The sequence below is a fragment of the Lissotriton helveticus genome, chromosome 1_1 (assembly GCF_964261635.1).
Source record: "Lissotriton helveticus chromosome 1_1, aLisHel1.1, whole genome shotgun sequence".
Taxonomy (NCBI): Eukaryota; Metazoa; Chordata; class Amphibia; order Caudata; family Salamandridae; genus Lissotriton; species Lissotriton helveticus.
Window position 1 is genome coordinate 993645240 of NC_136057.1, and position 23081 is coordinate 993668320.

A 23081-nucleotide genomic window follows, 5' to 3' on the forward strand; every position below is an offset into this window, starting at 1 on the left:
ACATGTAATGTTCTCCCCGTGCCTTGTCTAAAGTTCGGGCAGGGATTATGTAAGGGGTTTGGGCTACAATGCAGCTTTCTCCCACAGTGATCTTATCTGCTGGATTTTTAGGCTGGGAAATTCAGCTTAATTGTTCCTACAACCAGTTAATCCTCCTGTAGGAAGACCAGGCCTCTTATAATTGTGAAATCCACTTGTGAATACTACATAGTTTGCAACTGGGGCCCATGCCTTCTATGGATACCATGTAGGTGAGCTGATAAAACAATGGTGCGCACCACCAAAGAGGTACAAAAACAAAGAAAACACAAATGGACTACTCTACCTGTAAATAGCTTTTAGGTGACCTCAGTGGTTCAAGAAGGTGTATCTATTGCGAAAGTTGTTCCCAATTTTTTTAAGTTTTACATTAACAGTTACAATCCCTTTTGTTAAAAACAACCATTCCAGAATAGAAAACGTCGACTTTCTGGTGTCTCTGCCTGAAGAGGAAGCGAGGGGGGTCTCCTATTGTTATAGGTGAGCAAGTCAATGAAAGTTCGAGTCAGGCTCAAGCTTGATGTCCAACTTTGGCTCAGCTTGAGGTCCTCTTGGACTATCAAGGCCACACCAAGCTGAGCTTTTATGTGCCTTCTACCTAGCACACATGCTCTAGCCTATAGCACAAATAAATAATCAAAACAAAGCTTTGACCTGTGGTGTAAAAAAAGGAGAAATACCCATCTAGTAACTGAATTGCACAATTTGAAAGCAAAAAACCTAAGATGATTCCCAGCTTTCCCCCTCGACCACATGGTGTGATCCTAGGCAACTAATTTATTTCACCAAGCCTCCTTTTTCTTATTACATATGAGAGCACCTTCAAAAATGTGATTTTAGAATGTGTGCTGTACACAAGTGTTTGATTTAATAGACTATAATGAGGTTCCATGCATAATAGGAATCTAGGTACACATGACAACTGACTTGCATCTCACTTCACTAGTGGAATTATCATCATGGTGGTGGCACAAGGGTCCTGATTGCTTCCAAGCTCATGTTTTAAAATTATCCCTTTTAATACATGCCTCAATATAGTTATATAATATTTGTACTAAAGCAAAGGTCTTCAATCTGTGGGGCGCGACTCCCAGGGGGGCCACGAAGTCCTGGGCAGGGGGTTACGCATTTCCAGGCCTAACTTCTGCCTGGCATACAAAACATGTGCTAATCCTTTGGACAAAGACACCGTGATCATTAAATTACTTCAGCTGAAGTAAATTGAGACTTGTGCTGAAAACAAAGAGACCCAGCAGACAGGTAAAACAATCCTTCTAACATGCCTTCTTTCCAGGGTGCCTGCTTGCCTGAAGGACATACAAATGTGTGCTATTAGTGAATCTGCAAATGAAAAGGATGCTTGGAAGGGGTTCTGGCTTTAGTTGCTCCAAGCACTGCAAGCATTGTGATGGCAAATATGTGTTTTTTTTTTTGTTTTGGTTAACACAGGGCTGTGAAGTGCATGCTTTTAACCATAACTGTATTTACTTTTTTTAAGCTTTGGCTGCACAAGAGTCTCAATCATATCTATGAGGTGAGGCAAAGTCACCCTGCGTGGCTTTGCATGGCATGGATAAGGAGTAATGCAAGGCAGGGCAAGTCACTGTGTTGCCTTACTCTATGTCAGGTAGGCGTTCCATGGGCATTGCAGTGCGTGTTCCCATGCAACACCCATGGATTTTGACGCTGCCCCCGATTTGAAAACCATGTAAACCTGGGACAGCACCAAAACCATACTCCTCCCCATAGCAGGCGAAACGAAAGGAGAAATGTTTTAATTTCTCCTCATTTTTTTACTCTTTCCATGTGTGCTTCAGCGGCACACAAAGAAAGAGAAAACCCCCTCTCTGGACTGTTTTTGTGCAGGAAGGCACCCCTTCCTGCACAAAAGCAATCCTGCCTATGTTGGCGCTAGGCAGCAATTTGTGCACCAACGCAGAGAGATAGGACAGGAATGCACCATATTTCATAAATAAGGTGTATTCCTGCCCTTTCATATTGGTGCAGGCAGCACAGCAATAAGACTTGAGGTGCTGCCCTACGCGAATGCCTCATTAATGAGGCACGTTGTTTTTAGCTACGCCTTTGGCTCAATGCCCTTTTGGTTTGCTAAACATTGTTTAATTTATTTCCCCCGATGTTAAAATAATGTACTGTGGGAATTGGGGTGTGGGGAAGTCCACAGACAAGGGAATAGGTATAATTAAATTAAGAAAAAATGCCTATTCCGTCATCAGTCTGCTTCCCCCCCTGCTGCACCCTGGCCCGCTTCACCGCGCTTACTTGAGCCAGCCGCCGATGGATAGTTGGCAATAATGAGGAGGACCAAGTTCTAAGGTCCTTGCGCCTAATCATTTTTGACAGGGGGGTCGCGGCGTCAAAAAGTTTGAAGACCTCTGTACTAAAGTGAATCTCTAGAACATGTTAAAGAAATACACTTTTTTTATGTTTACACAATGTCTGTTATTTGACTGATCGACTTTCAAGACTAACTCATGCATGAGCTCATAGACCCAATCCAGACCCTTGGTTCAGCTCTCAATGTTTATTTGTTGGCTCACGTACCAATACCTGTTCAGTAAAGACAAAAGAGAGGCAGTCAGCGAAGAAGAAACAAGCATTCTCGCTTGGATACCTTCTGCCCGAAATAAATGTATATGTGTACAATTGGTTAATTAGTAGACCTAAAGGCTGCTTTGGAATCAGTGTACGGCTTTAATTGATGGAGTACTCGGAGACTTCTTGGAAACAAAGATATATATTCTTTTTGACAGGTAATATAAGGGAGTTAATCAGCAGAGTTCTGTAGTGCGTCTTTCCAATGGAAACTTATTTAAAAAGGTGTGCAAGAGTTACAGACCGATTGCGTATTACTAAAAATATATATTTGCAATGCATATGCAAAACCTCTGTACATGGTGTGGCCACCTAAATTATACAGTGTGCAATACAATTTTAAAATAATGCCACATTTCCAGTGCTTTCGGTTGTAGGCTTGGGCCTCGTAGCACTACAATTACACGTAACTATTCCCCAGTGCACCAACCAGGATTCAGGTTTTGTTTTTACTGCTTGGTTACTTGTTAACAGATGGAGACATCCGCAGTTATCACAATAACCAACTGAGCTTTCAAAATATAAAAGAATGCTGCTCCCTCTGTTTACTTTGAAACATGTGCATTATTTTTTATGGATAATTAAGAGAAGGTGAAAAGCCAACTTAATATTTGCAGAACATTGTATTCTTTTTAGCTGCTTCTCTGCCGTTCACGTTCCTAAATTTGCTGGCCATATCCCCATTGGACTCAGACTAACAGTCTCCATACTTTTTTGTTTGTTATTAACTTCAGTCCTGTGGCTGCACTGCAAAATATAACACTGTAAGTGGCAGTCAACGATGCCCCATTGTCAGCACAGCCTAGCACACATCAGCTACTGAACAGTCTCAGTGCCCTGGAGGCTGCATCAGTTTGGTAAAAAGAAACATATGACAGAGGTGCAGGGGGTAGCGGAGGGCGGAGGGCTGAAGCACTTTTGGCCAGATGAGCATCGCGCACCTGCTTGCACATTTTGCAGGGGTAGCTCTTGATTAGAAACCCTTCCTTACCTTATTGCACACTCCCTACTCTCTGCAGCTTAACGTAATAGCCCACAACGTTATACTTTAATCTACGGAGCAGGCTATCTGATCTATTCTAAGAGGTTCAACTGAGCCTTACCTTACTGCTTACCAGTGAAAAAAAATTCTTTATTGTATAGTTAATTAAAACCATTACAATGTTCCAAGACATAAAATACATTACCTTCACATGCTGCAATAAGTTAAATGTAAAGAATTAATACCACATATTAAAAACATTGTTTAAAAACCAAGCAGAATTTGCTGTACTATGAATGTGACCTATGTTATCGTTTCAATGTATTCTCAAAATGGGTTATAAATTTGATTATTTGACAAATTAATTGTGGATCAGCAGTGTCCATAGATTTTAGTATTGCTGAGCGACAAGTGCGAATGCCTTTTTCATTAAACTTCCGCCTCAGTAAGTTCTGCGTTCGCACTCTAGCACCGGGCAAATACATATCAAGTTCTTTTTTTACTGCTTACCATTCTCCCTTTACATTATATAAAACATATTTAACTTTGTACTTGCTCACATATTGTCACTCAAAATGTAACATTTGGAGTAACTCATAAGTAATGTTTTACTTTTTATGTAAATCGACCTGTGGGTAATGTACATGCTGTAGTAAATTAAAAACATCGTAAACAGAAATTGGAAGATCTTAAACTATAATACCGAAATCCAGCTAAACAAACCCCTGTTTTCCTTCAGAAGGAATAAAACAATTAGGAACTCTCTAGTGAGAACTTACAAAATGCCAACAGAAACACAATTAACTATAGGAGGAACTACAGCTTGTGGCAATCATAAATGTGGAACCTGCTCTGTCTGCCCACACTGCATAGATAGTGGAGTATTAAAATTCAGCGGTAGGACCTTAACACCCAAGACATTTAATAACTGTCGCAGTAAGAATGTGGTGTATTTACTGATATGCCCATGTGACCTAGGATATGTAGGCGAGACAAGTAGAGAACTCCGCACTTGTGTCTTTGAACATAAATGAGCTATCCGCACTAACAAAATCAATGCTCCCTTAACGGAACAATATTGTAAGAAGAACCACAGCTGTGAGGACCTCAAATGGTTCATCCTAGAGAAAATCAGAGTCAGTAGACGGGGTGGAGATGTAGACTCGCTGAGGAAAACCCGGGAACAATGGTATATGTGTTACCTCAACACTGTAGATAGAGGACTTAATTCCAGAGAGGATTGGGCAAAGTGTCTTTAATTCCTCAATTTTATATTTACATGTGGCATCTGTTTTTCCTCACAGGTAAACGCAGAGCACACTAGATTATACAGAGCGACATGCGAGCCCTCCACATATATTTTTCCATAACATGGTTATATGCAACAATAGTTTGGCCGTAAGTCCCACTGGTTTCGCTGCCCAACATTTGCCATTGGCAGCAGGTAATGTCTTCCCGGTTGTTTTTCGTATACTGGCTATATTCAGCCATTTTACGGTACACCGTGATCGATGTTACAAACTATATACAAGCCTTTTTTCACCGTTTGTGTGCCGATGTATTCAATCCCGTCAACTGTGGACTAGCAAGGGAACCGTGTAGTAGTATCCCCGCTCCCCCTTGTGATTCTATCAGGAGGCCGTGCACTTCCATAGACACGTGTTTTTTTGTTTAGACCCTTAATTGTCAGCGTCAGCTATTGGTTGTTTAATACTACAAATCGACCAATGCAACCATAGTAGACACAGTATTTATGTTAGCCCGACAACATAGCCTTTAGATCTTTTTTTCTAGTATTCAGTTCTCTTACTAGTTGGTATAAATCTTTTTACCGGGTCACCATTCTAGTATGAGTTTAATCGAGCCCATCTCGGTACACGGTTGGTGACGTCATTGGGACTAATCACGTACCAATATGTATTTTTCAACCTATGCATAGAGCATTTTCGTGAGTTGTGGACCAGTTAGGGAACTGCGCATTAGTATTTCCGCTTCCCCTCGTGCCTTCACCCAATGAAAAACATTTCCTGAAATACGTGGCTGTTTACATACAAGTCTTGTGTGTGCAGCTCAGCCATTGGACGGAAAGTACCACAACAGACCAATGATATCATAGAACACACGATATTTAACCACCATATGGCACTGTCCTCTCTGCATCTGAGTACGGGCCCCCAGTTGCGGTTTGCACCGAAGAGACAGACAGGTATTTTCTTTTATTTCGTCTTGACGGCGAGTCTTTGCGGCTGACAACCATCTAGTCTGTCCAGCAATGCACTAAGTGGTTTTTCTATTATGTGTGTTTGTTAGAGCAAGCGGCCTTCGGTTACACCTTGTACTTGGCTCCCTTTACCACGTATTCTATGGGTAATGCATTTCAGCCTCCTGCCGCTTTTAAGGTAAGACAATCGGCTAATACGATATAATAGTGCAGTTAACATTACGGACCAACGCAGCAATCCTAGTCACTTAAGCACTTATATTTCTCTTGTTAGATAAATCTCGAACAGATTAAAGTATTAAATGAATACCTTGTCGAGACCAGACCGAAGTGGACCAAAGTAGCAGCACTTTTTTGCATTGGAACACGGTGCTGTATTTACATGTGAAACGTTGTTTTTAAGGTACAGCCACCCACACTAATCAAGGAAATTATGTCTCTCTAACCTCATGGATGCTGAAGACCTCCCTCTCCTGTGCTGGGCCATAATGTTAATGGGTGTGGTCATGACGAGCTCAGCTCGTCATGAGCACCCTAGAGGTATATGCCATGACGAGCTGAGCTCGTCATGAGCATGAAAGGGTTAAGTGACAGGGTTTGGACATGGCTCCAGTGGGGTAGTAAGGTGCATTATACAGGAAGATTCACCAGTAATCAGTGCTCCTTTCTTTCCCAGCTTTTCTCTAAACCGAGAGATATTTGTGAGCATTTGAGGTCTATTGTGACTTATCGAATGCCTTCTTTTAAAAAATTATAAGGGTTAAGACAGCCCGTTTTTCTTTTCACACTCTACTTTCCCTTATATCAATTTGTGACACAGGAAACTCCTCTTGAGATTATTGCATGTGATGCATCCTTTCCAAAGATATAGGATAACGAGTGAAGAGATGTCCTAGTTATGATCTTTTCCCTAGTGAGCTCTTCATATATAATTGGGACAGTCCGTTACAGGCAATTGAGTGGGGAGTAGCCTAACCATCTAGAAGTCAACCACTTTCCTGTCTCATTAATATCATCAATCATTAAATTAGATAAAAATAGATCAATGACTCCCTTACCTAAGTGAAATTTATCAAATGTATTAAATGGGTGATATGTTTTGAGTCCACAATAGCTTATGGCTTAACAATGTTTATTATTGCATTCAGTTTAAAGTTTTTTTTAAAGATTTGTTCAAACTTGTATTCAATATAAATTTTTATTGTATATGTATTTATTATAGGGTGTGAATTATCATTTGACCCCTCTGACATGACAGAATATCTACAAGTCCTGATAAAGATGGTGTAAACCACAGGTCCCATCGAAACGCGTCAACGCTTTTTTATCCTGTACAATTCAAGAATCCAGCACTGAATTTATAGTACTGATTTCATCTCTGTATATAACCAAGTGGTGAAATAGGATTTGGAATATACATTTAGTATCAAACAAATGTTATATTGTACACGTTTCTGTCTGTTGTTTTAATTATGCAGGTCATAATTGATTGTGTACGAGTCTTTTATATTGTGTATTACTGTTTTGATTTTATGATATACATCATTTGTATGTTTTAACTATATATGAATACATTGAATTTATAAGAAATAATACATAAAAGTTTTTTCATGTCCTTTGCATTTTTAGTATATTGTTGTACTGTGAATTGACATAAAGGGAATCCTTTCACTTAGCCAGGTAGTTTTACCTTAATTCCCTTGAGTTTTTTAAGGTGTAGTTCTCTTGTTTTATACATATATACCATGCTGTAGTAAACCACATGTAACATAGCTACATATGCCTTAAAGAGCCACTGCCCCAGGTATTTAAGTGGGCTGCATCCCTCGGGTCTGAGACCTAGTAATAATAAAAATTTGACACTGAAACAGGTTCCTACCAAGCCCCGTATGCAAGTTCTCAACCTTACTGAAAAATAACACTGGCTGACTTCGAACAATTTATCCCCAAAAAAATAAGGTAATCAATACCAGCAATTTAGTTCCTTGTCATATTTCACAAGTTGTACTTAATCTTGCATTCCCTAAGAGGGTTTGCTTTTTCCAGGAAGTTTTCCAAGATGTTGTTACAACATTTTTGGGGGGGAGGGCAGCACATAACTCTTGTATACTGCACACTTTGAACTGAGTAGCCTTCATGTGTTTCGAATGGGCATCGAGGCAATGTGAATTTCTCTCAGCGGCTAAAAAGGTGTTCAGAATACATGGTCATCCTGTCCTTGGCTTTTCTGCATAGAACACAGAGCAACTGTCAAGTCCTCCAGTTGCAATTCTGATTCAGTGTTATGTGTAGTTGTAAAGCGCACTATCACTGAGAAGGGTTTCCTTGCACTGTGTGAATGTGATCATGCGAAAGTAAAGGAAAATATAGTGCTTACAGCTGAGTGGGTGCATTGTTTCTTCTGAGGGGTGGTCAAGTGAAGTTGCAGGGAAGTGTACCAACGAGAGAATGAAAAGAGGGTGTTGAAGAGAAACAAGATATAAGATAAACAAGGTGTGGAGAGAAAAACGATCTACATGCATAACAGAGTGAATGTAACAGGAGTGAAAGAAACACTCTAAAGGCCACTACCTCTTCTGTGGAGCAAATGTTTAATTTAGTTGAACAATTTCAGAATTTAAAATGTTCAATATTATTTACAGCAAAACCTTTTTTGCTACTCGTTTATCTTCAATAGTAAACAACCATTTACAAAGCCTATAGTCCTGACTGGTTTTAGGTGTATGTCAGTTGTTGTATTAATAGATCTGGATGCAATAACAAAGATAACAGGAACCAACATAATAGTCAAGCGGCGCACTAAATGAATCACAGAAATTGATTTTACAGTGTTTTCCAAACTGTGGATCGCAGGCCGATTTTTTACAGCACTTCAAAGACAGGGATCACATGTTATGCTATGTCTTCTGACAAATTGCTGCTTATTCTTTAAACATGGAAATTGATGTTTAGTTTTCTTTCTTTGACTGCAAAGTGAGGAGTTCGTAAAGTGTATTATGTGACAATCTTGCTGGAGTGTGAAAGGTAAGGGTGTGTTTCTACACTGTTCAACAAAACGTAAATGCATTATATAATTTCAACAGTTAGGAAAACAAAAAAGTAAGCACTTTTTTGTAATTCTGAAGTGCTACGGAAAAAGAGATTTTATTAGGCTTAAAACAAATGAACACATTTACTTGGGGGATGCACAAATTATATTCACAAGAACCAGATTTCCACACGTTATCGTTTGTGTGCTAAATAGTTTTGTCAGTAGAACTAACTGCCAGTACAAAGTGCCAATTTCAATGTGAAATGTGCCATCTAAATGACGGTGAGCTACTACACAGCTTTTTAGTTGCATTTTAAAATATCCCGGTCTTATGTTCATTAAAGTTTGTCATTCAAAAAAGTAAGGCGCTGTTCTATAAAGTTTGAGAAGCAATAGTTTACATGCTAAAGCCACGCTCTTAATTACAAAGGCCACGCACTTTTGGACACAACCCCCATTTTGTCATACTATTTTACGCCTTGTGCCGTCCCATATCAACCCGTAAGTCAGTGTCAAGGACCAAGGCTGAGCCCCCGAAACTTAAAACAGAACGCAGCTTTCTCCCGCCATCCTCCGCTGGACCTCGAGCGTTGGTTTGTCACTTGTGAAAATAACCCTCCCTCTTCACAACCGGCCACAATTGTATGTTACAGCGAACCTGCCCTGCCACAACTAGTTTAGCTAACACGACCCGCATCCACTTTAATGCCCGACTAACGTCTAAGTTATCTTACGTGATCAGCTAGTGAGACTACTTATAACTTCCGGCCACCAGCAAACTGGCAGCGAACAACTGCTCAGTGTTTACATCCCGGAAGCACGTGCGGACTTCCACAGCCAATGAACTCTTTTGAGTTCGTGTAGCGCAGCAGGATTGGCTATGATGCAGCCATTGCTAGGTAACCTTACACACTTCGCGGCCCACCCGCTCTCGAAGAACTCCCAAAATATGTTCTTCACAGGCATTGGCCTGGCTATCCTGCGACCCGGAAGTACTGAACTTACTGGCAAATGTCATCCGTTAAGAGAATAATAATAATAATATACAACAGACATTAGGTGGAATTTACGTTCCGTGCGTGGAAATAGCGGACTGCTCGCCACCTTAGGCAGGCGTTTATTTAAAGGAGTGATAACCGGCTTTATAATAATTTTGTGCGGACCTTTCGATGGCAGAGGCTGTGAGATACAAGGGTTCAATGGGAAAAAGCAAAGATCCTTCAGGACTTCTGATCTCTGTAATCAGGTGAGGCATAGCTGGCAAGTTTTGAGATTACTTATGTGCGACATTTTCGATGGTTTCATTCAATGTGCATATGAGTGACACTCTAATGTCAAATGTGTGACACTGCATAGCAGTCAAGTTTCCAGATTGCTTCTGTGTGAGGTTTCCATGATTTCTGTGTACTTATACTTAGAGTGACAATTTCTTTTAAGAAATGAGAAGCTCTAAGAAGATCCTGAAACTGTTGCAAAACCTGAACGGAAAATCACTAACCTACAGTCCTCAGGCGTGGCTTAAATGTGACAGGATTTGTTTCAGGGGCTCATTAGCCCGGCCCAGCGGTGCACGATACAGCAGCCAGCACCTCAGCACTACAAGCCAACAGCACACTGGCGTTCGTGAAATGCAACCAGGCAGCATGGAGCACCTAGTGGTTACGGGGACACTTTAAATGCATGAACAGAGCTTTTCAGTGTGGTGATGCAGACATGAGCATTAGTCTAACCCTTGATGTGCGGTACTTGGCAGGTCTGTGGAGAAATGCCTGGTGCAATACATAGCAGTCAAGTTTCCCAAGCCTATGCATGATGTGCTGCTCCACTCCAAGTGTTTTCCTTTGAATTCTGCGACTTGCAGTCCTGTTTTATAATGAAATAAACAAGACTACAGGTCCCAGAATTCAAAGAAAACAACCTGGACTGGAGCTGTACATTAGGCACAGGAAACTTGACAGGGCTGGGAATAAAAGGCCTGACCATACCTGACTAATACCAGAGGTATTTTATTTTTCACTAGTATACCCTACAGACCACATGCTGTAAAACAGTATTAAAACATAAACACAAAAAGGCTGCAAAAGCAAAAAATAATAATAAACTAATTAAAATGCAGGTGAAACTAAAAGTGTAACACAGCTAGATAACGGTAGTGGCAGCAGTGAGACCGAAGACTAAATAAAACTTAGTCATGTATTCTGACTGTTAATAAACTACTGGAGTGAGCATTCCACAAGTGCGGCTTTCACCTACCTGCGAATTACAGGACAACTGGCTGACACAAAGGGCACCACATTTTCAAATTTGTCCCTTAAGTATGATGTATGCTAAGAGTGACTGAAGCAGGGCTATCGATTAAAATGTCTACCTGTTGAGTCCCTACATTTTTGGCCCTACATCGTGTCACTTAGCTCATGCGGAGTAAAAGAGCGCATGGAAAAATAGCAATCATGGTGTTGTTGCTACTGGAGTTCAGAGTTGAACATAACTGTCGTACCTGCTTTCACACCTAATCACCTACAGCTGCTGGAGTTCAAAGTTGAATATAACCTCCTTTGATACATACATTGCCTTTAGTAAACAGCTGCTACAGAGGTTCAGAGTTAAATAAAATTGCCGTGCCTGCTTTCACATGTTGCCATTAGTAAGCACCTACAGGAGCATGTTATTTTTGTGTACTCAGAAAAGTAAACAATATGATCGGAGGGTGCAGCAATCAAAAACAAAAGCGCTGCCCGCCGCCACAGTGTCTAAGGTGCCAATAAACACACTGTGTGATCAATAGTGGTGTAACGCCTTATTGAAAAACAAAAGGCAGGGTGCACCCCCGATCCACGGAACGCCATTGGGGTCCTCCTCTGGATAATGAGTGTGTTTGTTTATGAAACCACACACTGACAGTCTGTGGTTGTTGCTCGGCTTGGCTTGATTTTAGCCACAACCGTGCGGTGCCAATTTTTATTCAGAGAGAGTTTCAATGTCTTTGTCGGATTCTAAATTATTAAATGCCCCCAGTGTATTTCTAAGCACATGCTCTCAGGCAGCACAGCGCACACTGGCTGCAATATAGCTTCTTGTTCAGTGCACCTCATGGGGTGGTCAGGGCGCCACTATAATGGGTGACTAAATGCATTTTAGTGCAGTGATCCGGACACCGCACTAAAATGCGTTAATCTAACCCCTGATGCGTGGTACTTTGCAGGGCTGGACACTTCGAGTGACACTTGCTCGTAAATCAAAGCAGTAACTAGTATTTAAGTGACTGTGAATTTTCTATTGCTGTATCCAGTAATGTCACAATGCTGTGAACATATGCCTCAAGCTAGCCAAACCTATAGGCTTTGCTAATGCTAGTTAACAGCAGAGGATCAATGAGTAATTATGATGACTTTGTTATGAATAATTCGAATTTAAAAGATTTAAATTCTGAGAATATTAGACAGTGAATCCAAAATTTGCAAGGTCTTTAGGAGTTATTTTCGCAATCTTTCAAAAATTATGATTTTTACCTTCATACCAATTTCTTCAGCAGTCTCTTATGCTGTAAGCCACTTACGCCTTTTTAGGTCTCGCCTGGCGATAGCAGCGCATGTGCTGCTCTCGTCGTGTGAGTTTCTTTTGCAATCAATTCTCCCAAAGGCTTACATGCACGCGTCTGCATGGATAAAGATGGCTGCTCTCGCCATTTGTCCAAAGCAAACAGCATGCGCGTGTCCGTTGGGACTGTGGACAGTCCAACGCCATTTTGTTGTCATAGCAACGAAAATGCCGCTTCACGTATACTCGCCAATGACACAAAGCAAAATATGCACGCGTATCTTGTTTTGCTTGTGCCAATAGCTTTCACACGCGCGCATCGCGGCGTGCTTTTTGTTAGCGTGGCCTTCCCACGGTTGCTTTCATTTTAGCGGTCGCTTTCACAGCCGCTTGTTCTTTATTCTTGCACATTAAAAGCGAACAAACAATCTGGTGTGTGTTAAGGAACCTAACTGATTCTGCGGAGAGATGCCACCTTGCTCTTGCCAGGAGATCATAACTGGTCCAGCAGGTTCCCCGGCATTGCCAACCGTTTCAGGACATTGTTTTGTCTGCGGGTTTTTTGTTCTTCCTGGCACTACTGCGTGGTTACACTTTACAACCCGACAACAGCAAGGAGCGTGGACCCCTCATGCACACAGACAGGGGAAGCTATGTAATGATATACACGCGATTCAGTGCAATATGTGTGCGTTGACCTATGCCACTGTGGTTCAAACTCTGAGTATACAATGGAACCCTAAAGGTGTCATGTAGCAGCCAGACAGCAAGCGCTTACCTCACACAGGACTCCACAGCAGACAATACACAATACCCCTGAAGGTGAGATCGAATTTATAAGACTCCCGAACGCCATACTAAAGTACAATATACACTTCAAGAGAAAACAGGTTTCAAACTCAAAAACAACTATATTCTGAAAAATTACATAAAAGATCGCTTTCACGGCCGCTTGTTCTTTATTCTTGCGCATTAAAAGCGAACAAATAATCTGGTGTGTGTTAGGGAACCTAACCGAGTCTGCGGAGGGATGCCACCTTGCTCTTCCCAGGAGATCATAACTGGCCCAACAGGTTCCCCGGCATTGCCGACCTTTTCATGACATTGTTTTGTCTGCGGGTTTTTTGTTCTTCCTGACACTACTGCGCGGTTACACTTTACAACCCGAGCACTGCAAGGAGCGCGGACCCCTCAAGCACACAGACAGGGGGAGCTATGTAATGATATACGCGCAATTCAATGCAACATGTGTGCGTTGCCCTATATCACTTTGGTTTAAACACTGAGTATACAATGGAACCGTAAAGGTGTCATGTAGCAGCCAGACAGCCAAGCGCTTACCTCACACTGGACTCCACAGCAGACAATACACAATACCCCGGAAGGTGAGAGCGAATTTATAAGACTCTGGAACGCCATACATACTAAAGTACAATATACACTTCAAGAGAAAACAGGTCTCAAACTCAAAAACAACTTTATTCAGAAAAATTACATAAAAGTTACATTAAAAGCTCGCTATTTCAGGTCAGAATAAACTTGAATTGTGCATACATAATAATTCATCCAATACTAATAGCTCAGGATTTAAAAAAAAAATGAAGTCAACTCATATTTAAAATCCATTAACATCCAGAGGAATTAAAACAAGCAAATATTATTCATTGCACCAATTCGTACCTTTTCCTCACTGCTAAAATTGTGCATGTAAAATGTAATACTGCACATCGCATTTCATGTGTCTCACGACATTGCAGATCTATCATACCTTGCCTATAGCATTTTAGGGCAGATGCCTGCAGGTTTCAGACTAAAAATCGTTTCTGTGCAGTGCTGTATAAAGTGAAAAATAATGTAGGAGGAATACTACTTTGCTGAGACAAGTTGTCACAAGGGCATTTTGATAGGCTTGGGGACCAGCCTCCCTGATAAGGAAAGGCTGCCAAAAATGGCAAAGATCACTCATAAAAAACAAGCATTGAAAATGCAATAGGTCTCGCCTTTAATTAAGTTAAAGCCATTTGCTTGGCTATACAATACCATTAGCAAAGCATATAGCTTTAACTTAATCAAAGGCGAGACCTATTGCATTTTGAATGCTTGTTTTCGTACAGCTTTCAGAAATCTTGCATCTGCATATCTAACATGTCATGTCCTTCATCATCACCACTGTCTTCACCTCATCTTTCTGTATTACTTCCTTGTGTCACAACCTTCTGCATTCTCACTCAATTCTCTCTCTCGTCTCCCCTATAAATACAGCAGTATTTAGACAGCTGTGTATCTCCTTCCCATAAAATAATAATTACAATTGGCACGTGTGACAGTCGGTCTATGCACTCTGCAGGGAAGCTACAGATTGGATGAGGGTGTGGATGAAATAACTTTTATGACCTACCGAGAGGCACTGTAAGAAAAGTTCTCTAACTTCAGCCTCAACTCCAGAGTTACCAATTGTGCACTAAATTGCAACCCACCTATAATCTGAACTCTTCCAGATACCTAGAGGCAACTTCGTTCACAGTATGCAATATAAAAGTATCAGATGTTGCACGAGAAAAAAACCACAGAAACACATCTGGAAAAAGGATTAACTCTTAGGAAATGCAAGATCAGGTAAAATGTTAAATAAAAACAGGAACTGCATCACTTATGTGGATTACCATAAGGGAAGGCTTTACCATAATATGTGCTCTCTGTAAAGAGGCCAATAATTGGATGAGCATGTGGTATGATCACCCTTATGAGCCATCAAAAGGCACTGTAAGAATCTCTCACTGCCTTAATACTCACTCCACAGCTTTTCAGTCATGCTTCATAATTATTGCAACCACCCATAAAGTGAATGCATGCAGACATATAGAGGAACCGCTGTTCTCTTTTCATGCACTATGCAAGGGTCTCATGTGAATGGAAATACACTGTAGAAGCAGCCAGTATATATTAATATGCACAATGCTAGATTAAGTAAAGCAGGGGTGGACAGGGTCAGGAAATAGGCCCAGCACCAAATTAAAAGAGGCACCCATAGGCGAATCAGATAGCTTAAAAAGTGTGCACGATTTTAAATCGTGGCAGTCTTGAACTTACAAAGGCACACCGTATGCTTGGTTTGAAAGGTATGGGAGCCTGCATGTTCCTATGCTTGTTGCAGTCAATGTTTGTGGTAAACATGAGGGTAATCAACAATAACAAAATATCCTTCCAGTTAATAAAAGAGGCTCACAAGCAGCTAAAAAAAGTGATCCACAACACGGACCTGTTAGACCAGTCCTAGCACTGACATAGGCAGTCCGATTAGAAGTATGAATAGAGCACAGCTAACTTGCTCAGAGAGAGAGAGAGAGAGAGAGAGCGAGAGAAGAGGGAGAGAGAATATTGTTCCTGGGCGTACACAGTAGAAGCAATACACATACAATGTAGCAAGCTGGCCCAGAGGAGGACTCCATAGCAACCCCAGTCATCTCTTCTCTGGTCCTGCTCAAGCTAGACGAAGCCTATAACGGATCCTGCCTGAGAGCAAGGTGCCTTGAACAGTGAATGCTCAGAGGAGGTAAATATGAGTGAAAAAGACATTTTAATGCACAAATGCAGTGAGATGCACCAAAATGCGTTACAATAACCCTCGATGCGTGGTACTTGGCAGGTGAGGTGGTTGAAGTGCACAACGTGTTATTGTTAGAGGGTTTCACTAGATAGCGGTGCAGTTGGGAGACATGAGAATGTAAGCAGGTAGGAGCTGCAAGCCCCTGAGGAAAGGGGAATATAGGAAGTGTCTCCATCGTGGTAGGCATCCATTCCAACTCCAAGTAATGCATATAAGAGAGCATTGAAGGAGGAAGGCACAGTGAATGTGTTAATGTATGTGTATTGTGTGCTTTGGACAGGAGACCACAACAGTAAACTTGATCATGGGAAGATTGCTTGAACAGATATGGTACTATAAGCCTGATAATTAATTTACACTGTACAGATATCCTTGCTCACTTTTAATGCGCGAATATCAGTTGAGTAACACTGTGCTTGTCAAGTGTACATGTACTGTGGAAAAAGTGAGTGGCACGGTGAGGTTCAAATGTGAAATCCTGTCCTGATTATATGCGAGGTAATATGTAGATATGGAATCGGCAAGTGCTTCTCACATGTGGGAAGACAGAGACACAGAGCAGCTGAAGTATGGTACATGTCAAGTGTGGGACCGTACGCCTAGCACGTATGATGTGGGACTGCGCATTGAGGGTGTGCAATAGGGTATGTGTGTGCACGTGTGTATCAGGTCAGTGAAATTGTATTTCTTGTGTTGCCCATTGAACATGTTTAACACTACACAAAAAATAATTGCACATTTCTGGTGTATGAGATTGTGCTTATTAGACAATGGGCATGACAATGCACATATGAGTGCTGCACATGCCCTGCATGGGGGCATTGCCCATCTCCGTTGTAAAACAACCCACTGTTGAACTGAAAATGTTTCAGAGATCTTCAAACTAGGGGGTGTGCCACTAGTGGGGGTCCGTGTTTGTATTCCCAAGGGGGAGCAAAAGCCTCAGCAGGTACTTGTAAATAACAATGGCTTGTAAGCGTGACCTTGCTTTTTCGGGATGGTTGCAGCCTGTCCTCATTTTTTCATGCATATGTCCTTTCAAGTGATTGAAGGGATGGCAGGGAGTAGAGCCCTGGTAGTCTGTAACCCTGGTGAAATCCATAGATAATGTCAAAGGGATGGCTCAGTGGAGGGGATGCTATGTGGGGGCTAATCTTTTTGTTTACAAGAAAAGATTCCAGCACCCGGCTCTCAGCCCTACTCCTTACCACTCACCAATCTTTACCATAAACACCATTATGCTTGGTGGATGGGACTCGGAGCAAAACCATTTGAAGACTTCTGATTTAGAGCCCCAGAGATTACACGAACATCCACACCTGCTGTGGGAAATGACCACATGCAAGACAACCTGCCAAGAATGTGGTCTCCACAAATATGGCTGCTAATAGAGGTAACATTTTAATGACCTGAGCGTTCATTCATTACATCAAACCAAGCTAAACTCCCCAATGTCAGATTCACCACATAGACTCACCAAGAACTTGGCTCTGACTCACTCATATCTGGCTACCACACTATATAAAATTACCGAGCAAGGGCTGTAACATGAAGGATCGATACTCTTAAATATTACTGATTTTGAGCAGAGGCGTTCATTAGGCTTTAAGGTAAAAACTTTACTGGTAACAGACTTGAACTCTGCTGGAGGGCTAGCACAGACATCACATAACAGAGGTCAGACGATCACTCATGTGATAATACCCTGACCCTTCTGATAGCTTTGCCATAGTCAGTTTTCGGGAGTTAAAAGGCTACAGTTATTAACCAGATATAACTTTATATGACTTTTGACCCATACAGGCGGGCATGCACCATTTAATTGTTCAAACGCATTGTTTACACATTAAAATTTCTATTTAGCATAGCAAATAAGTGATCAGAGTTTGTGACCCTTGTTGCAGGGGTCTCCTTTTCTGACTATAGTCTCAGTTTCCAAGGTTTGACTCGCTACTTTATACTAAGTCGGATAGCCTCTTGTTGACCTTCTATGTAGGCGCAGTGAATGTAGTGTGTGCCTGAGTGGGACGTGTGAACCTTGTGGGATGGAGAATGCATCCCTCGGATGAGAGCTCTTCAAAGTATGCATCTCATTTGATGGGTGCTGGGTACTTTTAAATAATGATTGCTTTGGTATTCGGATAACGAGGTGTGGTATTGTAGTAGGGCTTTATCGCTCCTCACAGAAAAGCCACTGTACTTTTGAGAGAAATGCTGTAAATATCAAGACAATTACTAATTCCTGCTAACTTCTTTACGGATTTAAAGTTGATGATAGGGAACTTTCTGCTGGTGGTGCCATTTTCAGGGTCTCCTTTGATTAGAAGTGGCCTACGCTTGTCTCTACTACTGGGCATTACAGCTCATTACGATTAATGATTGCATATTTGTAGATAGAGCCAACCTTGCTTTCAGAGTGGATATTAATCTTATCCAAAGTACTGATTTAGAAGCACAGCTTTACGGCAATATCATTGCACACAAACTACCTGACCTGACTAAACACAAGATTGTGATGAGTGAAACTCCGTTGTGGTATAGCATTTGGCTGGCCCAGTCTCTGGCTTAAAGGGGGTTGGACACTGGCATATTATTTGGATCTTGACACTGGGAGACATGTTGGCTAAAAACCATATGAAATCCTTTGAACAGTTGGTGACTGAATACACTCTACATAAATCCCAGTTGTACAGATACCTGCAACACCATACGCAGATAGCACACTCGAGCTTAGTCTTCACTCAGTATTACATGTTATTGGTTGTTAACATGCCTGACCCACTGAAAGATGTTACATGCATCCTGGGAAAAAGATTTTGGTACCCTTTCAGATGAAGATTTGGCCTCTGGATGCCTGGTGATCTCCCCCAGTCTCAGGTTGATACCATTTACATTTTTTATAGAACCTATTATATCCTGAAAGACTTTGGTGAATGGGAAGACCAAAAACTAGCTGCACACATTGCGGTACCACTGTAGGTAGTTTCCTGCATATGATATGGAGCTGCCTGACAGTTGCTCATTATAGGAGGCATGTACAGTCCAGGGGAGAAAGTGGGGTATAAATTCGATGCTGACTCAAACCAAGAAATCATGGGAGTAATTTAAGATTGGGAGGGATCTAGCAGGTCCTGCTCACTTGTTGCTTTGGAAACAATAGTTGCCAAAAGAGAGATAGCATGCCATCGGAACCGAGACAGAGCCCCCCCCCCCCCCATGCCTGATGACTGGCCCATGCATGGACTACTGTGCAAAGTCTCAAAAACTGGTAAAAGGGTCAAGGATGTAAAAAATAAATCTGAAAATCTGGGGTTTGTGAATGAGTCACTTTTTAGGTCTTGCCTGAGCCAGCGCATGCGGTGCTCTGGCGAGACTTTTAGTAAGTGGCATTCAAACATCCGACCACACATTTTCTGTTTGGCCTTGAGCGTGCGGTTACGTGCACAGTTACAAGCAGAGGCGCCATCTGGCTGACCTCTCTCGTCATGCGCTTGGCGCATTGCTCACGGGGTCTCAGTCTGCTTATCAGTATTTCTTTTATGGCCTTCCTACTCGTTAGCCATGGATGACTCATCACGTTTCAGACGTCGAGTGAGAGGCCATTAATTTCATCCTGACTCTACCTCACGCTCACTTCTTTCATCAGGACTGCAGAGACCACGTTGCTTATTGCAATCGATCGGTACGTTTTATTTCTCTTTCTTTTGCCTCTCACTTTTATCAGCCCGACCTTCCTTGCTCTCTATTGGCACATCAAGCCGCCTTCTTTCCTTGTGCCTTTCTCGAGTACCACCCGATGCGTGTTAGAAGGCGGCTTGACTTTTACATCTTGCATTGCATTTTATTTCTCCTCTTATCTCTCAGCCTCAAAGCCTAAGAGCTCCTTGACACGTATTTGAAGGATCTTTCATGTTTACGGCTGCCTACGCTGGCTCAGGTTATTGTGAAGTCCCCGGGGTTCCTCTTGTTTCATGTTTATTAGTCAGAGCTCGCACTGGGACTGTTTGACTTGTTTTTCCCGCTAATCTCCATTGCAATCTCTCTGCAGAGCCTGCCACTTCAGCTGAATTATTTGGGTGATTAGGCCCTGCTAGCCATGACCGTGTCAATTGCTCCTGACACATGCCCCCTTCCTTACAGCTTTCATGAACACTCGCCAAGAATTTTGTGTTCACGAATATTCCTGAAGAATATCCTTTTGCTTGAATAATGTGAGGTCAGTAACTTAAAAGCCAGACTTGAATGAGGCCTGCTCCGTCTGTCATTGTGGGACCAGGCCATGAACAACTTAGCTTCCCACTCCCTGATGGCCTTGGCGTACATGCAGAGACAGAAGTCAGAGGACCTGAAATCATGGTCCGAACCCAAGTTTGTCACATCAATGACTCATTGCTAATCTGATGCCCTACGTACTGTAATTGGTCGTGCTAAACCGCATAACATTGGACCCCACGCTCTTGGTTGCTGTCTCCCTCCTGGTCTTCCGTGCTTGCCCTCCCGCCCTGCAAAAAATTCCCTTGCTGGCCCATGTTGCTTTATCCTTCATGTGGTTCGCCCCAACCCCATGTAGATTTCCCTTATCTGATTCTTTTCCCCTCCCACGCTGTTGCCTCCCCACCTCGCTCCTCTTTTGCCCCATCCCCACCCTCTTTTTGTAACTTTTTTTTAAGGCAAACTGCTGCTGACACTTGTGGCTTTTGTGGCGCTTTATATCATGGTTTTTAATTTATCAATCCATATCAGATCAATAAATACAAACAAATTGTGACCGTCAATTTATATTTGGGCATATTTAATGAGACATATTTACCAAATGACTCTCCTGCATCATTGCACACTTTTTCCACAATCTGGCCACGTTGTACAGCATCCTCAAAATGCACTGTTTATCGAAGGGGGACCTTGAATTACATGAGGCTGGGGGGAAATAAAGTATTTCACAAGCCCGGACCAAAACAAGCATTGGCAGAGCCAATAGGTCTTGCCTTTGGGACCTTATAAGTGCTTAGCCATGCAACAGTTGATGTTGTTGCACCAAGGATATTGTGCTGCATAACTAAATACTTATAAGGTCCAAAAAGCGAGACCTATTGGCAATGCCAATGCTTGTTAAAATGTAGTCTCTGGTGTATGAAGGTATTGAATGCACAGTGTTCGAAACATACTGCTGAGATCAATTGTGTAGTATGAAAATGCCTTATGGTCCCGCATTGCAGCTCACTAGTTGTTACTGTTTTCTTTTCTTTAAATCAATAAAAAGATCTGTAAAAGTCTGTCACACTACAGTTTAAATGTGGAACAGCGTATGCATATAACAAAGGACACTTGACACATTTGACGAGGAAGAGTGTGCATCAGGTATGATGTGACATGCATGTGATAAGGGAGAGGGCGTTTCTGAAGAGAAATGCTCTCCTTAGTCAGCTTTAACTGTCTCACACTGGAGATGGAAAGTAGAATGTTCTATTCACAGGTTAAGTCAAAGGTATATGAAGTGCCCTTTGTAATGTTTACAGAACTAAAAGGTTGCAATGAGCTCTACAGGCCAGGAGGGAATCATAGTTTTTGGCAAATGTAGAAGCAAAAAAAAGTGAGGATTTCAGATGTAATGCTTTTTAAAAACTGGGGTTTTCTAAACTGCTTTGATTGTGTGATCCTCTATCGAGAGTGCTCGTGTTTATTGGAGACGAAATATAATGATTGATAAAGTATGTTGACAACCATTTACCTGGTCTTGAAGGGCCTGGAGTTCAGAAGTAAATTTTAAACAACTCTATCAGTCTTCTCAGCGTGCTAAAACTGTGCTTCACGTTTGTTTGTTTTAACAAGAACAGTAAAATGCTCCGTAAAATGGTTACTTGTGGTTACACCTCTATGCTTGATGTATAGCAATCAACGAAAACCGCTTTAAAATTAAATTATTTTGTTACAGTCCTGTTTTTAATTTTGTGTTTTTACTACAAATAGTCTGACTTTTCTAGTTATTTCAGTCACGCCATAAGTTACCTAGGTCCAATATTCATAGATTACTAGGCATACCCACAGCATTTGAAATAACCCCACCTCCGATTCCTGACATCTAGGGCATGGGAGTAGTTTTGCTCAGTTTTCAAGGTGTGAGGGACGTTCTCTGGCTGGGAGAAGCATCAGTACATCAGCCCATTCTTGAATGTAGACCAATATCAGCTTGTCCCAAAATTTGATGGAGGAACAAAGCATTGCCAGTAGGGAAGAGTTCAAACGTTTTTTTATGGATTGGAACTATTAAGTAAAGTAAAGTCCACATTTGTAAAGCGCAGAATCACCCGTTAGGGTCTCTAGGCGCTGGGGGCCGTCGGGAAGATTAAGCGAGCTATTGCCCAGAGTCACATGGTGCTGGGCTAACCTGCCGCCGGAGCCGGGGATCGAACCGTGGTCCCCAGATTCCAGCGTCAGTCGCCCTGGCCGCGGCGCACTATTATAGAATGCCTTCATGTGTCAAGGACAATGTCAAGCTTGTTCACTTCGCTGAACACTGGGGGCAAAGATGACCAATGGGCAGGATGCCAGTTGATGATAATTCCTGTCCATCCATGAGGAGCATTGGCCGGCAGTTGTTTGATTGCAGAGCTCAAAATAGTCAAGATCTTTCGTCGAGATTATACTACAGTCGAGCCTTTATCAGCGAGTATAATACCTAATGATGTCCCATTGTAAAATTGTTACATCATTAATTGGATGGGTTTTTCAGGTCACCTTCTAATAAACTGTAGAGCATTATTTTGAATTAATACATATTCATATGTCTGTTTTCTTTATAATATGATGGGTTTTGCTGACCAGTAGGTACCTATCAATACATGACCCTCTTAATTTCTAACACTATTGTGCTTCTTTGGGCTGCAGAAGTCTTAGCCGATTGGAAATGAGACCGATAATAAAATTATATACTTTTTTTGTTCTGATTTGCCGATAGTACCATCTTCGAAGGAGTCAAGTATTTTTTCCTAAAATGTACCATGGAGTGCTCATCATTTGACTGTGAATTAACTATTGTTATCATAGTTGT

General features: G+C 41.8%; 1 protein-coding gene across 1 annotated transcript in view; it reads left to right on the forward strand.

Annotated features, from left to right (window-relative positions):
* Positions 1–9853: 9853 nt before the first annotated feature.
* Positions 9854–23081, forward strand: part of EXOC4 (exocyst complex component 4) — a 1743085-nt gene continuing 1729857 nt past the window's right edge. The window contains exon 1 of the mRNA XM_078677470.1: positions 9854–10135. Within this exon, the coding sequence (XP_078533596.1) occupies positions 10059–10135 (77 nt within the window). The 5' untranslated portion in view covers positions 9854–10058. The remainder of the gene's footprint in view (positions 10136–23081) is intronic.